At 43.8% G+C, this 23,267-nt stretch overlaps 1 protein-coding gene across 1 annotated transcript; it reads right to left on the bottom strand.

Moving 5' to 3' along the window:
• Positions 1-1,513: 1,513 nt before the first annotated feature.
• Positions 1,514-23,267, bottom strand: NABP1 (nucleic acid binding protein 1). Its single transcript, XM_071434530.1, has 6 exons — positions 22,953-23,267; positions 22,708-22,846; positions 19,663-19,734; positions 18,247-18,319; positions 17,907-17,973; positions 1,514-17,107 (listed from the first exon to the last, which is right to left on the bottom strand). Exons 1-6 carry the CDS (start codon positions 23,041-23,043, stop codon positions 16,920-16,922), a joined length of 630 nt encoding a protein of 209 aa, XP_071290631.1. The 5' UTR covers positions 23,044-23,267; the 3' UTR covers positions 1,514-16,919.

Raw genomic sequence — 23,267 nt, 5'->3', positions numbered from 1 at the left:
ACTTTAACTCCTTCAAAGCCACGTGCTTGCCATGAACATGCTATGAAAAGCTGGTTTTATTTATCTCATTTTTCCCCCATGTGCTTAGCCTATGCTCAGCTTTCTACCTGCTCTGAATTCTTTTCCAAGAATCAAATCAAAGCAATGGTGTCAGCATTTTCAGATTAGGTCTTTAGACACCATTAGATTTAGGTCATTAGATGTTTATGACCCTCAGGGTTTAATTTCACCTTGTTCATAAAAGGAACATGGGGAAAACATATGAACACCAAGGATTTGAGCAGCACCTCCCCATTCCTCATAATAAATGCTTTTCTCAGACACAAATTAAGTGACATCAGTTCCTCTGGAGATAAAGAAAGAGAGGCAATACCCAGCAGGTGAGAATTCACCCAACAATGAAAAACTATACAGCACAGAGGGCAAAAACCACCTGCTGTTTGCTCCTTTTGGTGGTGACACTCTCTCCACCCTCTGCAGTAATAGGGGGCTCCTTCAGCCCCTTCCAGGACTCACCCTACTCTCCCACCCCTGCAGCATGGACCTGCTTTGATCTCCTTGCCAAGGAGCCCTTTCCAGCCTCACTAACAACACCCTGAAGCACACATGGCTGATGGAGGATAAATGCCTGAGTGGGCACAGCTCCTGCCAGCTCAGCCTGCAGGCTCACAGCAGGCAGGATCCAGCTCCAAACCTCCAGCCCAGGAGGACAAATCTCTGGCCACTGGTACCAAATCTGGAGCCAGCCCAGAAGTGATGAGCAAGATGAAAGAATGGACAACTCATTTGTCTGAGTCCTGTGCCAGAGTCTTCACATCTCCAAGAGCCACAAACCATGCACAGCAAACTTCACAGATAACCAGAGGTTATCTGAACCCAGGTGGCTTCAGAGTTGAGATGTGATTGGTGCCATTTCAGAAATGCTTCAGTGGCCTCAAGCTCAGAAACTCTATGTTTTAGAGCACTTGGGCACTTAGCAATTAGGTGGAACTTTGTCCCTGATTGAAATAACACAAAAATTCCAGGACAATTAACACCTGGATAAAAAACCCAAAACATTGACTTGGGAAAGTTTGGGAGCTTGAGACTTCAAAGTTTAAGACTAAAGTTTGTTAAGGTGTAAAACTGCTTCCAAACCTTCAAACCTGTATCAAGTAGGAGGCAGTTTGCTGGAGAAAGCCAGAAGCACAATCCAGTTCTACACAGCACAATGTCCAGTTGCCTCTTTAACATAACCAAGACTATTTCACTGTTTATGTTATACTGATTCATCACATTAAACTATGATACAAGAGATGCAAAATGTAGAAACTACTTTTTCTGGCAGTCTTCAAAGACAGAAGGAGAAACCCCTTTTCAAACCAGAGATTGTTCAAATGAATGAATGAATAAGTGAATAAAAAGCTATTTCAACCCTACTGGCCTGATCCATCAAATCTTTGAGCCCAAGCACCTTATTTGTGTTTTATACACTTACACCCAGGGTATATTAGTCAGCACTTGGAAGAGGAACTGGTGGCATCCAGAGGCAAATTTATTGCTTTTTGCAAAAGACTCAGCTACATCCCAGCTTTGATGCTCAGTTTTACATAGTGCAGCATCTGCCAAATGACAGCAGTTCCCAAGCACAGGTAAGAACTTCATGCCAAGAAAATACAGCAGTTATTTCATCAACAGCTTTGAACAAACATGTCTTAGCTTTTCAACATATCTGCTTGTATTACCCAGTCCATTACTCTGCATGAGCTTTACAGCTTGAAAGGTCTGTCAGGTTTGAGGTAATATTAGTCCATATTTTTCCAACTCTATTTCTGATATTTGGAAAAAATTACACCATCTTTCATCATCTATTATATATCACTAGTTAATTACAGAATAACCTACTGTAACCTAGAAAATATTATTATTATGGACTCCTTCTCAAATGTTCCTTTCCCAGGTCACTCCCTTGACAGGGATAAAGCAAGCACCAAGAAGCTGCAGTGATCCAGAAAGTGCTCACCAGCTCACATGAGGGCCAGATTCTCATCTTTATTATAATATTGTTTCTTTCCAGAAATTATGTATGAGACAAGTCTTTTGATATTCAATAACCTGTTTACGGGAAATGACTTTACACAAAACATCAAATGACTTGACAGCAGATTGAATTTAAAATATGATTTTTTAAAATGCTCATGAAATTCATATTGCTTTAAATATAAATTAGCAAGAGTGCCAGAAGGGATGAATGTATTTCACTTCTTGACTGCAGATAATTTAAATGTAAAGTTTTACCTACATTACCTCTATTCATTGTTCTTTCCTATTAAGGAATGAGGGAGCTTTCTTAGCTGCTCTGCTGCCTGGTCACACTGATTTTCAGGAGGTGAAGGGATGAAAGGAGAAGCCTTTGGAGAGGCACACTGCCATGCCAGTGCCAAATCAAACATGGCTCTCCTAGATCCACAGGAGGAAAAGAACAACTGCATGGCATAAGGGGTGATATCATTTTGCTTTTGCAACCAGATTGTCACTTTGGTTCCTAGAACATTTAACTGCACTACTGGGATGTGCCACCCTTAAGGGAAAGGCAGCACCCAAAATTCAGAGATCCTTATGGTTGAGAAGAATGACAAAAATCAGAAGGTCAGCAAAAGCTTACGAAGTTTTATTAGTAAATTACTCATTTGGCATGGAAATTGCTATGATAGTCCCTGTGCTCCTCTGTAGGTACACAGCAGTGGGGTTTGGATAAAGAGGGAAGGTGAAAGGGAAGAGAGATTAATTAAAGAGAGCAGAAATAAAGGAAGGAAGAAAAAGAGATCACCAGGCCTTGTTCCAGCAGGGAGGCAGCTGATGGGGTGTCCAAGGTTCCTTGGGGTACCCACACACCAGAGCTTGGTGGGGGTAAATTTTCACAGGTAGGCTTTCCCTGCCCCGGAAACTCTCATTTTCTGTGCAAATTAGTTATCATGCACAGTCCATTCTTTCAGAGCTTTCTGGAAACAGGTCAGAGGGTTTTGGTGGTCTTGATCCCCCAACACCCATGGCCACCTCTCAGCCTCAATCCTGTGCTTCTCTCCAGGAGCCAGAACAAGGATGTTTGTCCCAGGAAAGTGCTGCCCTGCCCCATAAGGCCCCTTCTGCAGCCACATCCCATTCTTTCTCACAGTGTATTATTATCAACAATCTTTGGTTGATTCCACAACTATCTGGATATCAGTGTTTGATAAATAAACATTGGCCCCTTATCTTCTGAGCTTCTGCAGCTACTGAACATGCATTTATCCAAATTAAAAGTGAAACCAGGCTCTTATATCCTCTGACCAGTGTTTATCCTATAGTAGCATCCCTCACCTAAAGCAGTATTGTGTTTCACAGGCAAGTTCCAAATCTAATAATTTTATTATTCCAATGTGAATTCTTCCCACAGCTTTAAATAGAGTCAATATTCTTTGTTTTCTGCCCATAAATACTCTGTTTTAAAGATTTGCTGCCTGCTACCCCAAAGTGAAGCTAATGGGATACATGCAAGCTATTTTGAAAAGCCTCTGAGCTCCTAAGGGGAAATATGCTCAACTTCAGAATCTCACAATCATTAACAAATTCATACAGGGAGTAACAATAATACACATTTGATGGTTCATACTACTCTCACAAAGACCTTAATTCTCACACTCACACAGATATAGAGGCTTATATAAAATCATATATTAAGTGAAATTTTAGATTTGAATTCAACCTCATCCAAGAGAAATAACCATCCCATTGGTTGCCTGCTTCCCACACACTCAACCAAACACCTCTGGAGTTCTATTTTTGCAGTGGAAGTAAAGCAGGAGGCAGACAATATGATCAATCAAGAATAAACCTAATTGATCTCCACAGCCAGAATCCACATTCTTGAGACAGAGTCCTCAAAATCCCACTACCTGCAGAGCTGTGTGCTATCCTCACATTGGTTCCTGTTTCACTGTAAATACAAAGTATTTAAAGACCTGGTAAATCACCAGACGTGTGCAAGGTTTAAGAGTGCTTCAACAGAAAGTGACAACTAAAATAAAGCTCATCACATAAATTCAGCTCTGTATTTTTCCACCCTCTATCAAATTACAGCATGCCCAAATTCTGTTAAGAGAAGCCCTGTCTACAATGTGAGGTGCTGTATTTCATCAACTATCTGAGATGACTCAGGATTACAAGTACTGAAATAAAATGGACATCCTGTTCCAGTTTCTTTAACTAAATTTTCTCCCTCAAATAGCATCAACAAGTGACTCAGTACAATGTCATAACAAACAGTACTTGTGCTGCAGCAATGTACTTGGCAAACAGCAACTCTCACAAATAAATCAGACACATTTTACTGTAGTTGCTAATCAAAAGATCATTTTATCTTGGGGAAAAAAAAAAAGAAAATCATGTATAATAACCAGATGGCAAGTAAACAAATTATTTTTGTAATAGTGGGATAACTATTTGCCTGCATTTGGATGAACCCATAAACAATGTCTAGGACTAAATTTGGCTCCAAATTGTGACACCAATTTTATAGTGAGAATGTACTGCTATTCTGTCTCCCTGAGACCAGCAAAAGGGACATCCTTTTCTCTCCCAGATTTTGGCTGGAGTATTCCAAGCACCAGTGCCAGCTAGGCCAGGGAGAAAATGGTTTATGGCCCAGCAGGACCAGCCTGCTTTAGATCAGAATCACTTGTGCAGGGAATTAGCATCATTTGGGGCTACAAGCTGCACCTGTAGACCATTCTGGGGGTTTCTGACACACTGGAGAGACACTGTGCCTCTCCCACATACCAGCTTCCAAACAGTGACTTTATTGCACATCACTGCCATCAAAGCATCAATATCTCTACCCCACTGCCTGCACTGCAAGTTTGGGAATCCTGGTAAAACACTGAAAGCCTCTTCTCAAACAGCATTCTTTACTCCTGAGCAGTCAGCCATATTACCACACATTACATTTTGCATTAGATTTGGAAAAAAAAAACCCAAAAACCAACAAAATAAACAACACCCTACACCACTAGAATACCCAGTTCTCAGATAAAAAATTCTGTATGTAAGGATATACCATTTGGAGAATCCACTCATTCCCATCAAACAAAAATCTCATTAAAAATAAACTTCTCACCTGTAGCTAGCTTAGTAATTAGGTGCAGCTACATTCATTAGTTATAATTCAGAGATTACATGGGATAATAGCATGCTGTAATAAGGAAAAATGACACTTGCCTTATGAACATGTGGGTTTGTGGCAATTTCCTTAAAGAGGAGCCTGCTTTATTAAAAACTATGGATACAAACAAAGTAGCAATTTTAATTGTTTACTGTGAGAAGTGAATATGAAATCATATCTCAGAAGCCCAGGAAGCCAACCTTGCTGTTTATTCCAAATATCAAGTAGTAATTCTGAAGCTTTTTTATTTTTTTTTTGTGGGAGCCCCAGAAGTTCTGTGCTGCCCCATGCCAGCCAGGAGAGGGACCAGGGCACCTGCTGAGGCAGAGCCTTAATAGCACACAGGTGAGACCTGGGCAGCAAATTGTGGGTTCATTTTCTCATCAAGGGTGCTGCAACCAAGCAGCAAGGCTATGACTGGGTGGAGGTTTCTTTTCCTACTGCAGACTAAAAGACTCAAAACCCATTAGCTTGTGTTTGCCTTCTCTGCAGCCCTGTGAATAACCTCCCTGTGAACCTCCCACTGACAACCTTCAGCTGTTCCTTGCCTGTCAGTTCATTTTCCTGACCTGCACGTTGGGGTGAGCCCAGTCACATAGACAAAATTCAAGCAATACACAAAAGCTCCCATTATGGAACACCTTGTTTCACCCTGACAAACAAAAGCAACATCAGTCCTGCTTCCCCTGCCAGTTTTCTGGTAGATTTTTCAGCATCAGTTTCACCCTGTGAGAAAGACTGCACAGCAGCTTCCCTTAAAAATTAAACAGGCAGCAGGGCATTGGATTTCACCACAGAACATAAAAGTACTAGCAGTGAAAAGCAAGCACAGATTTTGGGGAGGGTGAGACCACATTTGAAGTGGACAGAGCTGTCTTTGTTATTTTAAAGTAATAACCTATCTTTATGTGCCAGTGAAGAGCATATTGCCCCCCAGATCCAAAACACAAAACACTAATTTTTTTTATATCTAAAATCACATGATGGTGACAGCTCTGACATTCCCATGGATAACTAGAAACAAAGTTGTAGTCTTCCAAACAGTTTTACAGTGATTTCATATTTAACTTACTGCCCAGCAGCAGGTCAGAGAGCTTTTGGTCACCCCTAATACACTTACTCACGTGGTCCAGATATGATCACGTACAATATCAAAGCAAAGGCAGTATTTGCAGAATATCTTCCTTAAGTCACATGAAAGTTAGGGGTTTTTAGATCAAAACAATTATTTGCTCAAATCCTCACAAACCTCATGCTATGGAACTACCAAAAGAAACATTATGAACGTGCACCAAACAATTTATTCTGTCATGAAATTAGGTGTTTTCTTAAGCAATTGTAGAAAGTCAGATGTATGGAAAAAACCCCTCAGGTCTTTGTCTTTTAAAATTAAACATTTTCTGTTTGGAGAGACAGAAATTATGTTTTTTAATACAGATCTGTTATGAAAACAACACAGCTGTTGCTCATACACTTACCCCACTTCTGCCACAGTCTCCAGCAGCTGCAAATCCAGACTCTGTCTTGGAACACTCAGATTTTGATTGTGACCCTTGAGAGGGAAGCCCCTTGAAGGGGGAACTGCTGCCAGGGCAGTTAGCAGCACGCTGGGATGCCACCAGATTGCCCAAAACTCCCACATCAAATGCACAGTCCAACTTTTTGACAGTCCAGATGTTCCAAACTACCCTAGAGTGGCATTTGAGGGCCTAAATGCTGCTGCCAGCCCAATGTGCTATTTCTGAGGTCTCACCCACCCCAGGAGAGCCCAGAACAACTCCCTACTCTGCTGCCTGCTGAAGAGTCATGCCTTTAATGAGCTTCTGCAACAGCTCCTTCTGCTGAGTAGATAAAAAAGATCACCTGAGATTAATTACAGCAATAATTAAGAGCTGACCTTCTGGCACTTAAGCCAGATACCCTTGCCTTCCCAACAGCCCATCACAGGTGCAGCAGGATGCTGTAGCTCTTCAGGAAAAGTTACTCTTCACCTGTTTAGAGATGTGCAATTTGCACATAAATCACAGCCTCAAAGCAACCCAAGCCACTCTCATTTTCCATTTTTGGGACTCAGTGCTTTTTCAGATGTAGAAAAACATTTATTTCCATGGTCAAGGGAGAGAAGACTTTGTTTCCTCTAGTATTAATAACTTCTGTCCTTGCAAACAAAAATTTAAATCCAGATAGTGGATAGCCACAAGAGGCAAAACTTGGCAAAACTTACCCACTCTAGATTTAATTATTGTATAGCACAGATTAGGAAAAATCCTGGAATGGAAACAAGACTGGCATCCTCACCTCCCAGCAGAGATGCCTGGTGCCCTGGGCATGGTGAGGAGGAAGAACAGCAGGTGACCTGGCCACACACTGCCTTTCTCCACAGGGCCTCAAGTACCACATGAACATCTAAAAGCCTTCTAAGTATCCAGCACCAGAGCACTATGTGGATTTGGGGATGGCAAACAGCCACTAGCACAAGCCACAAGCCCAGAAGTCACTCCTTCCTCCTCCCTGTCCATTGCTTGCCTCAAAACTTGGTGCAGGAATAGGTATTTCCAAAAGCAGCCAGCCTGGTGAGACAGACTCCAGGCTTTGGTGTTCAGAACAACTTAGCCTTGGTTTAAGCAGATATTTTGTTGTTTGTTCAGCTCTTTTCCCCCATATCTTGGCACCTCATTGAAATGAGCTTTACTAGGCACTTCCATAGCAGAGCTGTAAAGAAACCAGCTGGTTAATTTAAAAGACTGCAGTCCTTACAGCTTTCCCCTCTGGGAATTTGAAGCACACACACACACAAAATTTATATTGTAACACTTTTTCCACCACATCATGAGTTTTAGTTCCAAATCCATACTCTGAGGAAAAAAAAAGTCTCACTATCACTCTGCATTTTGCAGAGTGGGAAAAAGGAGATGCTAAATAAAAACTAAAAAAACCACGTAAGAGCAGGATTATGGTCTCACCTCCCATCCAAAGCCACGAAGATATTAGTATCTCTGCCAAGAGTACATTTTGTCACTAAAATAGTTGCTACTGCAGGCCAGTGTTAGCCCAGATCTAGCCCATATCAATAGTGAACAGCTGACATCCAGCTGGACAGGCTGGGGCCGCAGCCCCCTGCAAGGGACAGTGACAGGCAGTGCCAAGAAGTTTCATGACAAGGGACAAGCTTTGGATTGGGCAAGGCAGGGAGCTGATACAGGAGAGAAGGAACAGACAGTCAGGCAGGGTCCTGAAAGCCCTTGGAAGTGGCAGAGTAACAAACAGCTGAACCGCTGGAGCCACAGGGGTTCCGACAAGCCACAGAGCAAGGCTGCAGGCAAAAGAAGGCAAAAATAATCTATAAACCTATTTCAGCTGAAGACAAGGAAGCAAGAAGAATTTGAAGGGAGAAAGGGGAGTGTTGCCCTGTGGGAACAATGCATATGTACTCATACAGCTATTTTAGTGTCACCTTTTAGTAGGAGCAGATATTGTTGTTTGTTGGACAGCGAATCCTTCCAAGGCCATGAAGCCAACCAAAAAATCCTTACCCAAGCCTCACTCCCAGAAACTATCCATTAAAAAGCAGTTTTCCCTCAGTGTTCTACACCCCATTGCCCAGTGCAAGGCATGATGGTGACAGTGACATTCCAAAGAAATCCAGCTCCACACAGGGTCAACCCACCAGATGCCAGAGACACAGAGCTACCCCAGCAAGTCTGCAGAGTATTTAAGAAGCAGTTTGCTAAATTATACAAAGGGAATAATTTGCAACGTAATGGTGTGTTTGCATTCTGAATATCTGATTTCCTGTTCAACAAATAACCTAAACACTCCCAACCAAATGAAATGTAGACAAGACTTAAAATGTTTGAAGAAAAGCACTCATCCAGAAAATTAAGGTCAACATGGAACAGATGGTGCCTCTGAAAAATGTGGCTTCAACATTTATCTTTATGTAAAATAAAAATCTTTTTAAAACCTCCGGCTGTTTGGTGACAGTCCTACTTGAAATATTGGACCTCGCACTCCATGGATAATAAAGAAGCACTAAAAAATGACTTCAAAATACTAAATCTAAATAAAGTTCTCTCAACTAGCGTGCAATAAGATTTCTGTGGGCACGTAAATACATATCAATAAAATATAGATTCAAGCGCTTCTGTAACTGCCATAAATATTGCAACTGCTCTTCCCATTTCCATAAATATGACCCACGACTCCCAAGTGAGAAGCTTTTTCATTTGCAGCAGTCAGGGAAAAAAACGGTCCTTTCTTCTTTATCAAAGTCTTTTGAAAGGCTGAATTTGAAGCCCAGCACATGGGGAGCTGTGAACAACTTGTTACAGTGATGCATGAAACGCCTTCTCCAGCCTTAGCGGATCCATTAATGGGATTGCAGGAAGATCATGGTTATTCTTGAGAGCAGGCAATGTCACACCTGGCTGGGGAGGGAAACAGGGGCTCCAACTGGGCAGGGCTGTAAATTACTTTGGTAATGCAGAAAGGAGCTGGAACAAGCAGAAATAATGAGACAGACCTGCCAAACACCAGAGGAGCTGTAACATGTTAGGGGACAAACGAGAAGAGGTCGAGCACTGGCAGGAGTAGCAGAGCAAGTGCTCTCAGCACAAGGTAACAACAGGCAGGACACCAGGGGAGTGCCTCCTCTGAGAAGGTTTTCTCAGGACAGGTAAAAGAGAAGGCAGTCAAAGAAACTACAGAGCTGCACAGCAGGCAGCTCTCAAGCTTACAAGAAACAAACAAACAAAAAAAACCCCAAACCCAAAGCCATCATATCCTGAGTGAACCAAATATTGCTGGAAGATGAGGTAACCCATGGTGCCTATAAATACTGTCCTGTGGAGACCTCCTCCTGTGCATCACCCTGCAGACAGCTGGGACCCTCTGACATGCTGGTACTTCTGATGACAGGCTGCACACAGCACCTGAAGCTAATCCCTTCAGCTAATTCCTCAGGGGCCACCTGCATGCCTGGACTGAAGAAGAAGCCTCCCCAGCTTTGGCCATCCAAGCAGCCACAGCAGGAGCCATTTGTTCACACCACCCAAACCAAATCACAATTAGCCCAGTGACAACAGGCCACTGAAGCACATCCCCAAAACCACAAGGTAATTCCAGATCCACTATCAGTTCTTGTTTCCCAGCCACCAGACCTCCAAGAGAACAACCATGATCAATGCACCTCTTTTTTTCCAGTGTGCCTTTACATCTACTAGAAAAACCCAGATTTTTGCAACTCATGCCTTCAGGTCCAGCACTGATGAAGTTGTACAGTGAGCTTCTGCAAATCCACCTGGCTAAAAAGACTACAGGAATCTAATTGCAGCAATTTTCCTGAGCTGACATATCCTTCTAATTGGCTTCATGATACTGACTTACTGATGTTTTGGGTCCCACTTCCTCTAGAAATTACCTCTGATTCCCCATACTACTGGGGAAAATAAGCTTAGCAATAACACTTAGACTCACTGTCCCTAGCAATGGGCCTTGCCATCAGTAAGGCACAGCCAAAATGAAACCAGACTGGGCATTCCAGGGAAACACTTGCAAGAATGGCTTTTGCACAGAAGTTTCTTGCTTCAAGGTCATCCCAACCCACATCACAGACAGATCTGATAAGCAACAGCACAACAACTCACCAGAGACTTAAAAATAGTAGAGAGTTTATGAAGGTCTCTTTCTTTCCCTACCTAAGGCTTTTTTAAACTAAAATAGATATTTTATTTTCTTCTAAAAGAAGGTTGTGTTGATTTTGTTGGTCCTATTGCATAGCCAAGCACTGCTGCTGCACATAGAAATGTCTATCTCCATCAGGCCTCCGCTCACTATTTCTAAAAATAAAGTAAGTAATATTAATTTGTTCCTCCGGCAGCTGGTGTTTAAACTTATTTCTTGGCAACTTCTGTTCTCGGCATTTAAACACTTTTCATATTCACCTTAAGTCTGGCAGCACTATTGGTTATCCTTCTCTGCCTCACCAATAATTTGGTTGATGGCATGCAGGTGGGTTTCTCATAATTAAAAAACCCATTTGCAAAGTTTGCATTAGGTGATCTGAAAAAATAGAGCACTCCTTTCAAAGGTTAAATAAGTAAGCTGCAGAGCTCCATGAAAATAATGCATAATTTAGGGATAAAAATAGTTTTGCTTTATTCAAGCTAGGCTGGATAGGTAGATTTTTACTGCAATCAGCCTAAACCTCATCTCTCCAAGTTACATGCTCAAGTTGATTATAGAAAATTAAATTTAGTATTAATCAAGCTAGGAAGAAGGAAATTACAAAAATTAACCTAATGCATAAATCATAGAAAAGAATGGTGGAGCCAGCTAGAGATCATTTAATGCATCTTCATCTTGTCCCCACACCAGAACCAACTCCCCCCTTCCCCAAGCCACTATGACAGTTATTGTCCAAGCCTTCCAAAAGTTTCCCCACAACACAGGAACCAGAAACCACCAGTCAGAGCCCTGCAGGGCCCCACCAGCCCTTCTGCTCCAGGCCTTGCCTTGGCATCCCCCAGCCATCCTCATCTGGGGTATCCCCCACCCCTGCCCCAGCAGCTCCTCCCAGTTGCACTGACAGGTCACTTGCAGTTTTGGGCACAGAACTGCAGCACTTGGCACCACTGGGGGAAAAAAAAAAAAAGAGCAAACCCAAAAGGGCAAGTTCAGTTACCTAATTACAGAGGATCCAGACTTAGAAATATTTATTTGTAGAATTTTCTTGATTTAGAAAGAACTCCACATATTGGCTGTTGCTTTCAGCTTCTCCCCACCATAAATTACGAATTTAGCATCTGACAGATCTGCACTACCACTTTATCCCAGTTTTAGAGTTGAGAAACTACTGCTTGCATAGGACCTGTTCCAAATTATCCTTGAAGTCAGTGGGAACTCTCGGTGAGCCCCATGGGGACATGGGGTGGACAAGCATGGTTCCATATTTCTCAAATAGCTGTCCAGTACTTTGCAAAGCCATTTCATCCTCTGGACACCAACCCAAAGAAAGCTTGGTAGAAGGCTCTGCTGACACACTACAACCAACATGCAACTGTGCTTCCATGGAGTCACAGCTGATGTGTATTAAGCCAATTTTGTCTTTTATATGCAAATTTATTAAACCTGGAGCAGCCAGTCAGCCCTACAATCCACTCTACACAGTCAAAGCCATGCCATTCAAACTTGTATAATAAGGAAACATTTAGCTCTGAAGGTACATTTAGAGCACAAGAGTTCTCTGAGCTAGAGCCTGATGTTTTCTTCCTTCCCTAATCTTACTTGCTAGGACATGTACAAATCCAGACAGTCTTTATCAGCTGGGGATGTGGGAGGGCAGTTTTAGATGAAGCTCTTACAACTGCATTGTTTTCTTAATGAGAAAAAAACCAACAGCAACTTAGAGAAATTAAAAACCTAAATGAAGTCCTTAAGTGTTCCCCTTAGTCACTTCCAAACTTTTTTCCTAATCCTTTTGAACTCCAGTAGTTTAATCAACAGCTTGTTTAGGATTAATCTTCTCATCCCAGTTACACACACACACAAATGTCCATCACAGAATAAATTAAAAAGCAGAATCCCTATAAAGAGCCATAACAATTTGGCATTCTCTAGAAGCAAGAATAAAGGACTCAGTAGGACAGGCTGAAGACAGAAAGAGCATCTCTTAATGAATTCCTGGGATGCCTGGGGCCCTGTGCTCCCCAGCAGCAGGGCCGGACTCACCCCACAGCACTGCACAGTCAGGGGCAGACCTGGCTGGGGCACAGCCGGCAGCAGCTCCACTGCAGTCATTAACAGAGCTCAGCAGGGCCGGGCTGGGCAGCCACAGCCCTGCAGCCTCCCCAGGAGCATGCAACTCCCCAGATTCACAGACTGCAGCTCCTGAGCCAGCTGCCAGCCAGCAAGGGCTGCAGGGAGCCAGCACGGCACCTCCCGGGATGCCCTGGGAAAGCACCGCTGGACACCACACCTGCAGCACAAATAACTGCTGGGCTCAGGGCTGCAGGACAGAGCATGCTTGACTGGGCACATCTGCAAGCATTAGAGAAGTAAGGGAACAACCTGGCAGGTGAAAACACATGGGCCATGAAGGAGCCCAGGAGACTTCCCCAGAAACACTCCAAATCCCATTGCTTTTACTAATTCCTAGTCCTATAAAAGCACTTCAGGAGCTTCTGAAGAAAACTGCCTTATGGTGGGGAAAAGATCCCTTGTTTTAGGAGTGTGTACATGAACTGCAGAAGATGGCCATAGCAGCCAGGCCATTACATAACACAAGGTTCAATGTCTATGAAAAACAAAAGGGGTTTAAGGGAACAGCACCTGTCTCCTGAACACACCCCTGGCCAGAGAACATGGTGGACAGCCCTGCAGTGCTGCTAAGGGGGTTGGCTGTGCAGACATTGCAGAGGCAGAAAAGCTCTTTTGTACCACCCCTCATGGCTTTGCAGAAGCAGCACTCGCTGCAGACACCCTTCCTGGGATTTGTGATGCTAAAGAGCAGCATTATTTGGAGAGCAGGGGACTGCAACCTGCCAGTTTCAAGTTAAGGCCAAAGTTAAGTAAGTTGTGAAGGCAGATTGCATTAAGGTCTTGCATTTTGGTTCAGAGTTTATATTTGTTCTTATAGCACCTTCCCATTTTCACTGTGGGCATGGGCTGTATGACTTTCCCCTGTATCTAAAGATAGGCCAGTATTTCACAGTACAGGACTGCTTTGCCACTTTCAAATCAAGGTGATTCATGCAGAGGATGGACAGAAAAAACAGATGGCAGCAGAAATACAGCAAACCTCTTTCCACTGCCACTCTTGCCATCAGTCTTGTGCTGGGGCAGGCAGGAGAGGGGGAGCTGTTGCCAGGTGATGAGAACAGGGCATCTTGTGATTCAAGTGAATGGGGACTACTCAGCAGCACTTCAGCACTGTGCAGTTTGTGTCTGGGTACATGAACACCTTCCCATGTCGTTTGTCCTTTGGAAATCTGTATTATCCAGAATGAAACTACCCTAAGTGCAGCCTAACCATTAACAGGAAGGTATCTGTAAAGAGACTCCCTGACCTCATCACTGAGGAAGTGAGCACTGAGGAAGTGCCTTAGCATGTCACAGTAATTCACAACTGCTTGTCTGCACAGAGATGTGTGTGTCTGTGTCTCTGTGAACCGAGGTGGTGTGATCCCAACAGCTGTAAGGCTCCCAGATTCCTCTGCAAGCTGAGAGCTCACTATCTTGACACTGATACCTCTGAGGGAAACAACTTTGTCACAGGTTCAGTGGAAGATCAGAGGACCTTGAAAAATTATTTTAACTCCATGTCCATTTCAGGGCACAGATTTCCCCTGCAAAGAAGTAAAAACTTATTAATAAACTGCAATAGTTTCATGTAAAAAACAGGAAAGCAGGAATGCTACTAACCTTGAGAATGTGAAGACCAGTCTCTTGCTTTTTTCCTCCCGACTGCGTATTAATCATCCACTTGGCTGCAGGGTTTTACTCTCATGCCTCTTACTAGCATTAAGCATATCACTTTTTACTTGGAATTCGTGAACAAGCATTCTGTTTATTAGCTTACTAAAAGCTCAGATGCATAGAGCTACAAATATCAGGCACCTCTCAGCACACACTACCACAGGGTTGCCCTTGATTTTAACTTCATTATGCCACAGAGAAGTTAAGACCACCAGGATTTGAGATCCACACTGGAGACACTCCAATGAACACCAAGACCCCACCATGCCATCACCTGCACTGTTCACTTTGCTAACTTTACAGCTACTACTGACTGGGCAGCATGGCTCTCACACCATACTTACATCTTATGTACCTCTGGAACATGTCACAGAGGCTTCCTGGGTTTAGAAGTCTTCTTGGCTTCCTTCTCACAAACACATCAAATGACTTAGAGCAACAGTGCAGAAGAAGGTTGTCCATGCATCTCGACTACACATCACATTTATTTAAACAAGTAAGCAATTTAAAGTCCCTGAGTTACACATCTCCTCCTGACACCATTTCCCCAGAAATGCCTGTTTTCTGCTTCACCAATGACCAGTGTTCTTCCACAGCAGCATGCAGAGGGGATCTCCTGAGGCATGCCACCCTCTTGTGTTCAAAACAAGTTTCACTAGTTCCACCTGGAAGTACCAGGAAAGCACTTTACCAGAGTAGAGACAAATAGCCCTCAGGTGTCTGGGCACACAGGTCTCTCTCAACCTCCCTTCAGCACTTTGTTGTTGCTGATGCTTGCATTTCAAACAAACTTCAGTTCATTTCACACCAAACAGGGAACTTACACCAATTAGAAGCAATTTTCAACAGATCATGATAGAGTACCAAAAGCAAAAAGTATCAAATGTAAACAACTTGTAAACATTAGTAACACATCGGTAGATTCAAAGAACATGAATGACCACAGAGACAACCCACAATTCAGAAGAAACAGCCTTTTGTCATGAAGTCTTTATGGCTTGACAGAAACAAAGTTAGATTTGTTGTTGATGTGGTTAGTGCAATTTTTTTTTTATTTGAGAGGTCAGTTAAGAAGAGTTAAACAGATGAATCCAGTATGACACCTCAGTTTCCAAGTTGCTTTTGAACCTGATCTGAAATATGGCACTGGACTCTCATCTAGAGTCAAGGCATTTGTGATCTCAGAAATAAAACCAGCTATTTGCCCCCCAGGATATGGGGAGGGCTCCTCAAGGGATAATTCATGTTTCATATAAAACAGAGGAAGGAAAGCTTAACAGCATCACAGTGCAGCTGTGTGCTTGGCCAGTACCTCTGCAATCCACATATACAGCTTCATCTAATACATAATTTATTGGAAAAGTGAATGAAGGAAGGAGGAGTAGGCAGACTCATCGAAGAGATGGGTAATGCAGCATTTGAGAACAGTCCGCTCCTGGAAATTCAGGCTCCTGCAAAGTAACCTCGGGCTTTTACATGAGGAAAGGCTACAAAAAGCATATTCCCCAACACTGTCTGAATTTAGATCCTCCTATTCTGCTATCTCATGCAAAGCAAGAACGAATATCCAAGCTTCTATCCAAAGCAAAAATCAGTGTCACCTTCCTTGACAGTGATCATGGTGTTTAAAGAGAATTTTTCAAGTAGTGTACACCTTTCTGGAATCAGAATCAAGCTTCACGACACTCACCACATCTTCAGCTTTGATCCGAGCTATCCATTCCCTGATTCCAGAGACACCACTAGGTCTGGCACCACCATTTCCTTACACTTATTGCTTCACAAGCCATATTCATTCCCAGGACACCCAACTCACCAAAGCACTTGTGCTCTTCCCTTCATTTCTCTTCCCATACGAAGAGCTCCCATTATCCCTAACAGAAGTCAACACATGCTTGCACAGGACAGAGTAGACCTATTAAGGCTACATGGCTGACCAACAGAAATACATGTATGTAACTGAAATTTTCTTCTGTTCAGCAAAGGGCACTGAGTTTTAATTGAGACATCTTCACCTGTGACCCTTACTTCCTCATATCCACCTTCTCCCCCTACCCCCTTTATGTACGGGGAAGACTCACTGTGCTTCCCTGATGCAAAACAAGAAATAGATCACATCAAGTTTGCTCCATACACCAAAAGGTAAAAAAAAAAAAAAAACAAACCAAAGGACAAACTGGTTCACAGTTAACTATAAATAAAAGTGCAGTAAGTGTTCAAGTAGAGTGTAGAGTTTAAGCAAGCTGTACAACCACATTTGGCATAGTCATCTCTTAAAGGCCCTGCGTGGGTCCCTCCCATTACTGACAGCAGGGGGAAGAGGCTGAACACTATTGGCTGGTGCTGGATTTACAGGTCCTCGTCCATTGCCTCTCCCACTACCTGCATAAATGTGGCCATGGTTATACGTGAATGGAAATCCACTTGCTTCAGGTCCAGTTTGTAAACCATTTCCTAAAAAGACAGAAAAAACATTATCACGAGTTCCATGGGTTGAAATCACTGATTCTTTACATAACTTAACCAACAGGGAATACATGGAGTTTGCAGTAAACACCAAACCCTGAAGACCACAAGGAAAAGCCTCTCTGGCACTGCAAGATCCCAAATCACAGCTTACCTTTCCCCTCCCAATCTACCTCCCTTCCATCCCTTTCTCAACTCTCAAAGCAAGAAGGGTCACAATAACAGCTGTTATCATGTAGGGCATTGTGTAGGCAGGCCAGAACTAAGGTTCCCTCTCAGTTTGCACCTGCTCAAAGCCTTGAAGCATTTTCATATTTAAGATTCTATGTTTAAATACAGCACAAAATGATCCAGATAAGTCAAATACTGGAATTCAGATTACCACCACATCTGTTTTTGTGAGCTAACCAGGCAGGAAAGCCATGGAATCTAGCAAGACTGAAGTAATTTTTAAAGCCAATGTCTCAGGAAGTTTAAAAAAACAGAATTTCAAGTGCTGCAAAAACTTTTCAAAAGCATCGCAACAATTTAAGATTAGTCAAGATCTCTTATGTGATATAGACACCCCAAACATTCTAATCTCCTCCTCTCTCCTACAGAAGGAATCCTAAAAACATTTTCAAGAAATGTTCATGCTTACATGCCTGAGGTTCTGGCCCCAGTCTGAATGACTTTTTAGAGCCTAGTATACTTTTTTATCCCAAGAATGGAGAACCCTTGAAACAAATTTCTATTCCCATTAAGTGTTTCTCATTTTTTCACTTCTACAAACTGAAAAAAAACTTACCCAGTGGCCCAAAAGTACAAGTACCCATACCACTTGATGCAGAAATATTATTCTGTTCACCCTGTGCCTTTAGAGAAAGGTAAAAGGAAAAAAAAAAAAGAAAGACATGGATCAGAGAAAGAAAATTCACATTTTTACAGAAAGGGGCTGATTTTTTCCCCTCTGTGTTCTTACAGTGGCTCCACATGGAATTTATCTGCTACTTCAATTATTGGCTCATTTCTAGCTATAGATCACTGAGTCCCTTTTTCAAGAAGAGTCACATCTGATCACAACCTAGTGTGAAATATTTAGAACAAGGAGCACTTTAGGCCACAAGCCTCAGACAAGTTTAACATACCAGTTTGTTCTGCCCGACGTGCTCCGAGTTGGGTTCGCTGTAGTTTGGCACTTCTGAGTACACCATGCAGAACCTGGGAAGAAATTAGGATTATTAGCAAGTTCTAAAGACATTTTTTAACAGAGTTCTTAACTCCACAATTCACAGAGCATATATGCTTGACATCGCATCACCTAGAAGTAATTAATCCAGACCCCACTGTTCAGAAAATATGTGTAGGTATTAAAAGGCTCTTTAATCCCTTTATAGGCTTGTGGTGAGGCTGCCACATCTTCCTGGTGAGGGCATTTCAATCAAGCAGAGGCAAGCATTTATTTAATCAAGGAGGTAAACTGGCCTAAATAAAACAAAGGTGATGAAAGGGCTCCCTTTGTCTTTCTTCCAGCTGCATAATCTTGTCCAGCACCCACTCACAAGGTCACCTGAGGCACTGAGTCACCCAGCCTGCTCCCAGACAGGGACTGCATTACACCTCTAGAGAAAACTCACTCCCACACACTCCCATACTATGCAGGGCCCCATTAACAATAATAGCACAGAGGAGCCCAAAACAGGCAATGAAATTGGAATGAAAAGGATGCTTTCATCCTTTTCCACTCAAGGGGACTATGGCAGAATAGGCCCATCAATTCACAACATGGAAATCATGGCAGAGAGGAAGAAAGATCTGGATCATTACACTGCTTGGAATGGTTAAACACTACAACTCAGATAAGGACTCTCATCACTCCAGCCAGCTGGAGAGTAAATCAGCTAGGTAACACTTCTGAGGTAATGGATTTTGTACAAAATAATCTGTAGATTTTTTTTTTTGTGTGTGTGTGTGTAAATCCATCTGAACACTGGGCATTTCTGAACCATACAGGAGGATGGGTAGCAACCCCAGAGCCCCACTTCCCTGATGACTGCAGGGTTTCCCACAGCACTTTGTGCAACAGAGGAAGTACTTTTCTGGTTAGAAAAGGTTGCTGTTTTTTTTATTGCTCAAGTATGTTACTCATGTCTGTTCTTGGGCAGGAGCTGTTGCCCCAGTCTGCGGGCAGTTTAAAGCAGGTTTAATGAGGTCTGTTTCTGCTTGGATATGATTCACTGCAGTGACCTTGTTCTTCCTTCTCTGCACTGCCTGGCCCTCAAGGATGACACACATACAAAAGGCTCCCACCAAAATGAAGTGGTTAATCAAGATAAGGCCTAGGTAAGCAAAGCAGATTTACACATTTCCTCCTCCTAGACCTGTGCCAACGATGGAGACTGATTTTCCACAAAGTACCTACAGTCCAGGCAGGGTCAGAGCTCATTACACCCACCACCAACTGAGAATACACTTTTGCTGCCTTGAATTCCATTTCCTAAGAGCTACCAGGTCTCTTACTTACCATGGCACTCTGTTGAGAGGTATGAACACACAATACTTACTCCCCAATTTTATGCAGCTCCCCTCCTCGTCCTGTGTAAAGTGTCAGGCATCCTTTCCACAGAGATGCGTACCTGGCCAGAGAAAGGAGAAGTGAAGCAGTTTCTTAGTGAATGAGCTGACAGAGGAAGTAGAAAGATGCTATCTTCCAGGAAGTTAACAAGAATTACACACCAGCATGGACCAAAAAAATTCCCAGGGACCCCAAAGTCACCAACACCAATTGTTTATAGATCCCCATGTACTACTTCTAGCAAAAGGTACCGGAAGCTCAGCAGACTCCTTTGACAATTCCAGGAAAGCAGCCAATTATTTTGAGATTGGATGCTCTTTTGTTGACTGGAACAACCCTTATGACTTGTCCTGCAGAGAAAAGGCATTTTGCCAAAAGCAGTGTCTGTGTTATATTTGGTGACAACTCTCAGTTCTGCTTTCAGCAGGAGCCAGGAAGAATCACCTTTGCTTGCTGGAGAACAGCTACTGCTCCTGAATGTGCATGATCAAAAGTGCTTCCATTCTTAATATAGGTCCTTACCAGACTGGGTTTTTTAAAGGCACAAGTTTGGCCATCAAATTCCAAGTGATGTATAGAAACACACTGAAATAGGTTTTTGATTGCAGGAATGTTCCCTCACAAAGACAGGGTGAGGGCACTCTATTCTTTATGGTGGCACTTGACTTCAAGCACTGAAATCTGAGCCATACAAAACCTTCTGTGTAATTGATCCCTTCAGTGAGGGGCATCACGTACGGGTAGAGAATGAGGAAAACACAGACCAGAAACACAGGCACAGTGCAAGGGAGTTAAAAAGAATATGTGTGTCTTCTAGCACAGGAACAGGGAGCCTCAGCAACTGCACTCCAGAGGAGGCACCACTCTGGACAAGTCACCACTTCCTTCACTCTGGGTGTATCTCTGGAATAGAGATAACAAACCTTCCTCTTGCCCTTTGCCTTATCTGCTGACACTGGGAGACATCCGGCCACACGCAGGGCCCTGAAGAGGCAGCAGGGAGGAGTCAGGCTGGCAGGAGGGGACAGCACTGCCAGTGCAGTGATAACCTGCTCTGGAAAGCACAGGCACTGGAACTGCAGATACTATCTTGGGAGCTTTCCATCCAGAACAAGGATTAGTGTTCTTCACTTCATAGATTCACTTTAAAGACTCCCTCACTGCTTTTATACCTTTAATAACCAGCTAGCCAGGCAGTCTTGTGGCAGAAAACAAAGGAAAGGAGCTGCCAAACAATAAATGTAAGTCAAACATACATTTACTGGGAAAAGACCCAGCAAACCACATGACTCACAACCTCCAGCACAAAGTTATTCCACGTATGCAAGCACTGGTTTTTATCTCAAAAAGAGCTGGCCATAAAGAACTAAACCCCAGCACTAATTTCAAATTTAGAAATATTAAGTGCAACAGCTTCCTGTGAACGGGTTCACCAACTTACAAAAGTAAGCAACAGTGTCTGCTTTTGCAGAGGAATGTGTGTGCAGCTTGAAATTCAGCAAGGGGCAAAAAAAAAAAAAGCATGTTCATTCATGGTGCCTGTGTAAGCTTTTCTGCTTGTATCAGAGGGCATCCTGCACTATGAGGCCACGTTAGCCTACAGAGCTGAAATGTACCTGCCTTGCAATGGCAACACCACACACTCAATTCTATTTAAATATAAAATTGTATTTGGAGAGCCCTGCACGCCAGTTTTCTGAAGATGAGAGCCAAACCAGAATGGATTTAGCTTTTGCCATTTCACTCCCTCTGCAGTCCTAAGGGAGCATGCAATTCATGTAAATGAAGGCATGACTTTGCCACCCACCAGAAGCAGTGATGTCAGCTCATAAATTTAATACATACAAGCCAAGCTCAGTTTTTTAGATTAAAGGATGCCATGACTCGTTGCACAGAAACACCAGAGCAGTTACAGTAAGCCAGCCACAGAAGGGAGTACAGTAATACAGCTGAACAGTATCGCTCTTAATTTGTTTCAATGTCATTTACACACGGGGCTTTGTGCTGGCCGGGAGCTCTGGTTTAGTTCCACCCATCCCTGAGCTCCACGTGCTCTCCACGCAAGCAGCCTTCCCCAGAACCACCTCTGCTGAGGAGTCAGCCCATTTCGTGTAAAAGGACATTTGCATAGGAGGAAGCAGCTGTAGTTTTGGTGGCAAGGGTCATGCAATTTCAGTCCAGAACTGAGAATTACTCGAACAACTAAAGAGCAGCTCAGTTAGCAGCCCGAGTTGCCTTTCACCTACTTTTTCACAAAAACAAATTAACAGGACCTTACACACACTGCAGATCCCGGAGTGCCGTAGGCCAAAGGATCAGTGTAATGGATTTCTAAAAGTGCAACCTAACTGACATGAAGAACTCAAATGAAACTTACTATGACTTTGCTAGTGACAATTTAAGTGAAACAGAAAAGGATTTTCGGATTGACTCTAGCATTTTCACATTAAGTTTGGGGGTTGGGTTTGTTTCTTTTTTAAATTATATGACCTCTGAGGAACTATTTGCACCTAAACAAATTAACACATTCTACAGTGTAGCCCTAGAATGAATTTTTATAGTGAAACTGAAAAGGTTCTCCTCTGCCTGTCACTTTTGTCACGTCATTCCAATGAAAAGCAACTTTTCGGCGTGATATGTAATCAACCTCACCTTTCATTAAGGAGCTGACTGCCAGAGCAAAGAACTAGCTGTGAAAATAAGAACATGCTTTGAACTTCCCCTGCTTGATTTACAGAGCAGGACTGACTGTTGCATTCCCCCCTGCCCCAGAAGTATTGTCCTAGGAAGCTTTTTAAGGCACACAAATCTCTCCACCACCACCTCCTTATTACAAACCCAAGCCCCTCCTAGCCTGCACGCTCACACTAGGCATGTTCCGGCCTGGGAAAGAAAGGTGGGTTTAATTTGGCAAGTGACCTTAGGGCGCTGGCTCGGTTACAGGGAGCGGGTCGGAGGCGGCGGCCGTGTCCCCCGTGGCCCTGGAAGGGCCCCGCGGGTGACAAAGGGCAGCGCGGCCCGGCCCCGTACGCACCCTTTGGTCAGGCGGATGATGTCCCCCGGCTGGATGAGGCCGCCGATCTCGTCCCACACGCAGATGGTGATGCTGCCCGTCTTGTCCGCCACCTTGCAGGACCTCACCTCGTGCCCGTCCTTGGTCTTGGTGACTCGCCCTGCGGGGAGAAGCGCGGCTCAGGGGGGGCACGGCGCCGCCGGCCCCCCCGCCCGCCGTGACACGCGTGGGCGGCCCGGGGGTGGGGCGTGCCGGGCGCCACTTACCGATCTCCAGCACAATAAAGATGACATTTAAGTTTTTCAGTCCGGGTTTTATGTCTTTTATAAGGAAATACGTGTCGCTCGCCGCGCTCATGCTGCGGCCGGCGCGGGGGTGAGGGCTAGCGGGGCGGGCCGAGCCCGCATCCCGCGGGGGAGCAGAAGCAGCGCGGGGCCGGGCAGGGGGGCACCGGCGACCCTCACAGGGGACGGGGACACGAGCACCGAGGGGCTGTGCGGTGACTGTGCGGCACGCCCGACCCCCACCGCTCCCTCTCCACACCGACACCACCAGCACGGCGACCACCCCGCCTCCCTCTC

Source organism: Agelaius tricolor, unplaced genomic scaffold, assembly GCF_023055355.1.
Source record: "Agelaius tricolor isolate 1412-34295 unplaced genomic scaffold, bAgeTri1.0.p SCAF_10, whole genome shotgun sequence".
Taxonomy (NCBI): Eukaryota; Metazoa; Chordata; class Aves; order Passeriformes; family Icteridae; genus Agelaius; species Agelaius tricolor.
This window is presented reverse-complemented; position numbering and strand designations above follow the sequence as displayed.

What these genes read in the sequence shown, in the direction of transcription:
- NABP1 (XM_071434530.1), bottom strand. Translation starts at nt 23,043, where the DNA reads ATGAGCGCGGCGAGCGACACGTATTTCCTTATAAAAGACATAAAACCC. An exon ending in ATCATCCGCCTGACCAAAGG is followed by an intron (nt 19,735 to 22,707) that starts GTGCGTACGGGG and finishes TTCTCTGGCCAG; the next exon opens with GTACGCATCTCTGTGGAAAG. An exon ending in ACGTCGGGCAGAACAAACTG is followed by an intron (nt 17,974 to 18,246) that starts GTATGTTAAACT and finishes CTTTCTCTAAAG; the next exon opens with GCACAGGGTGAACAGAATAA.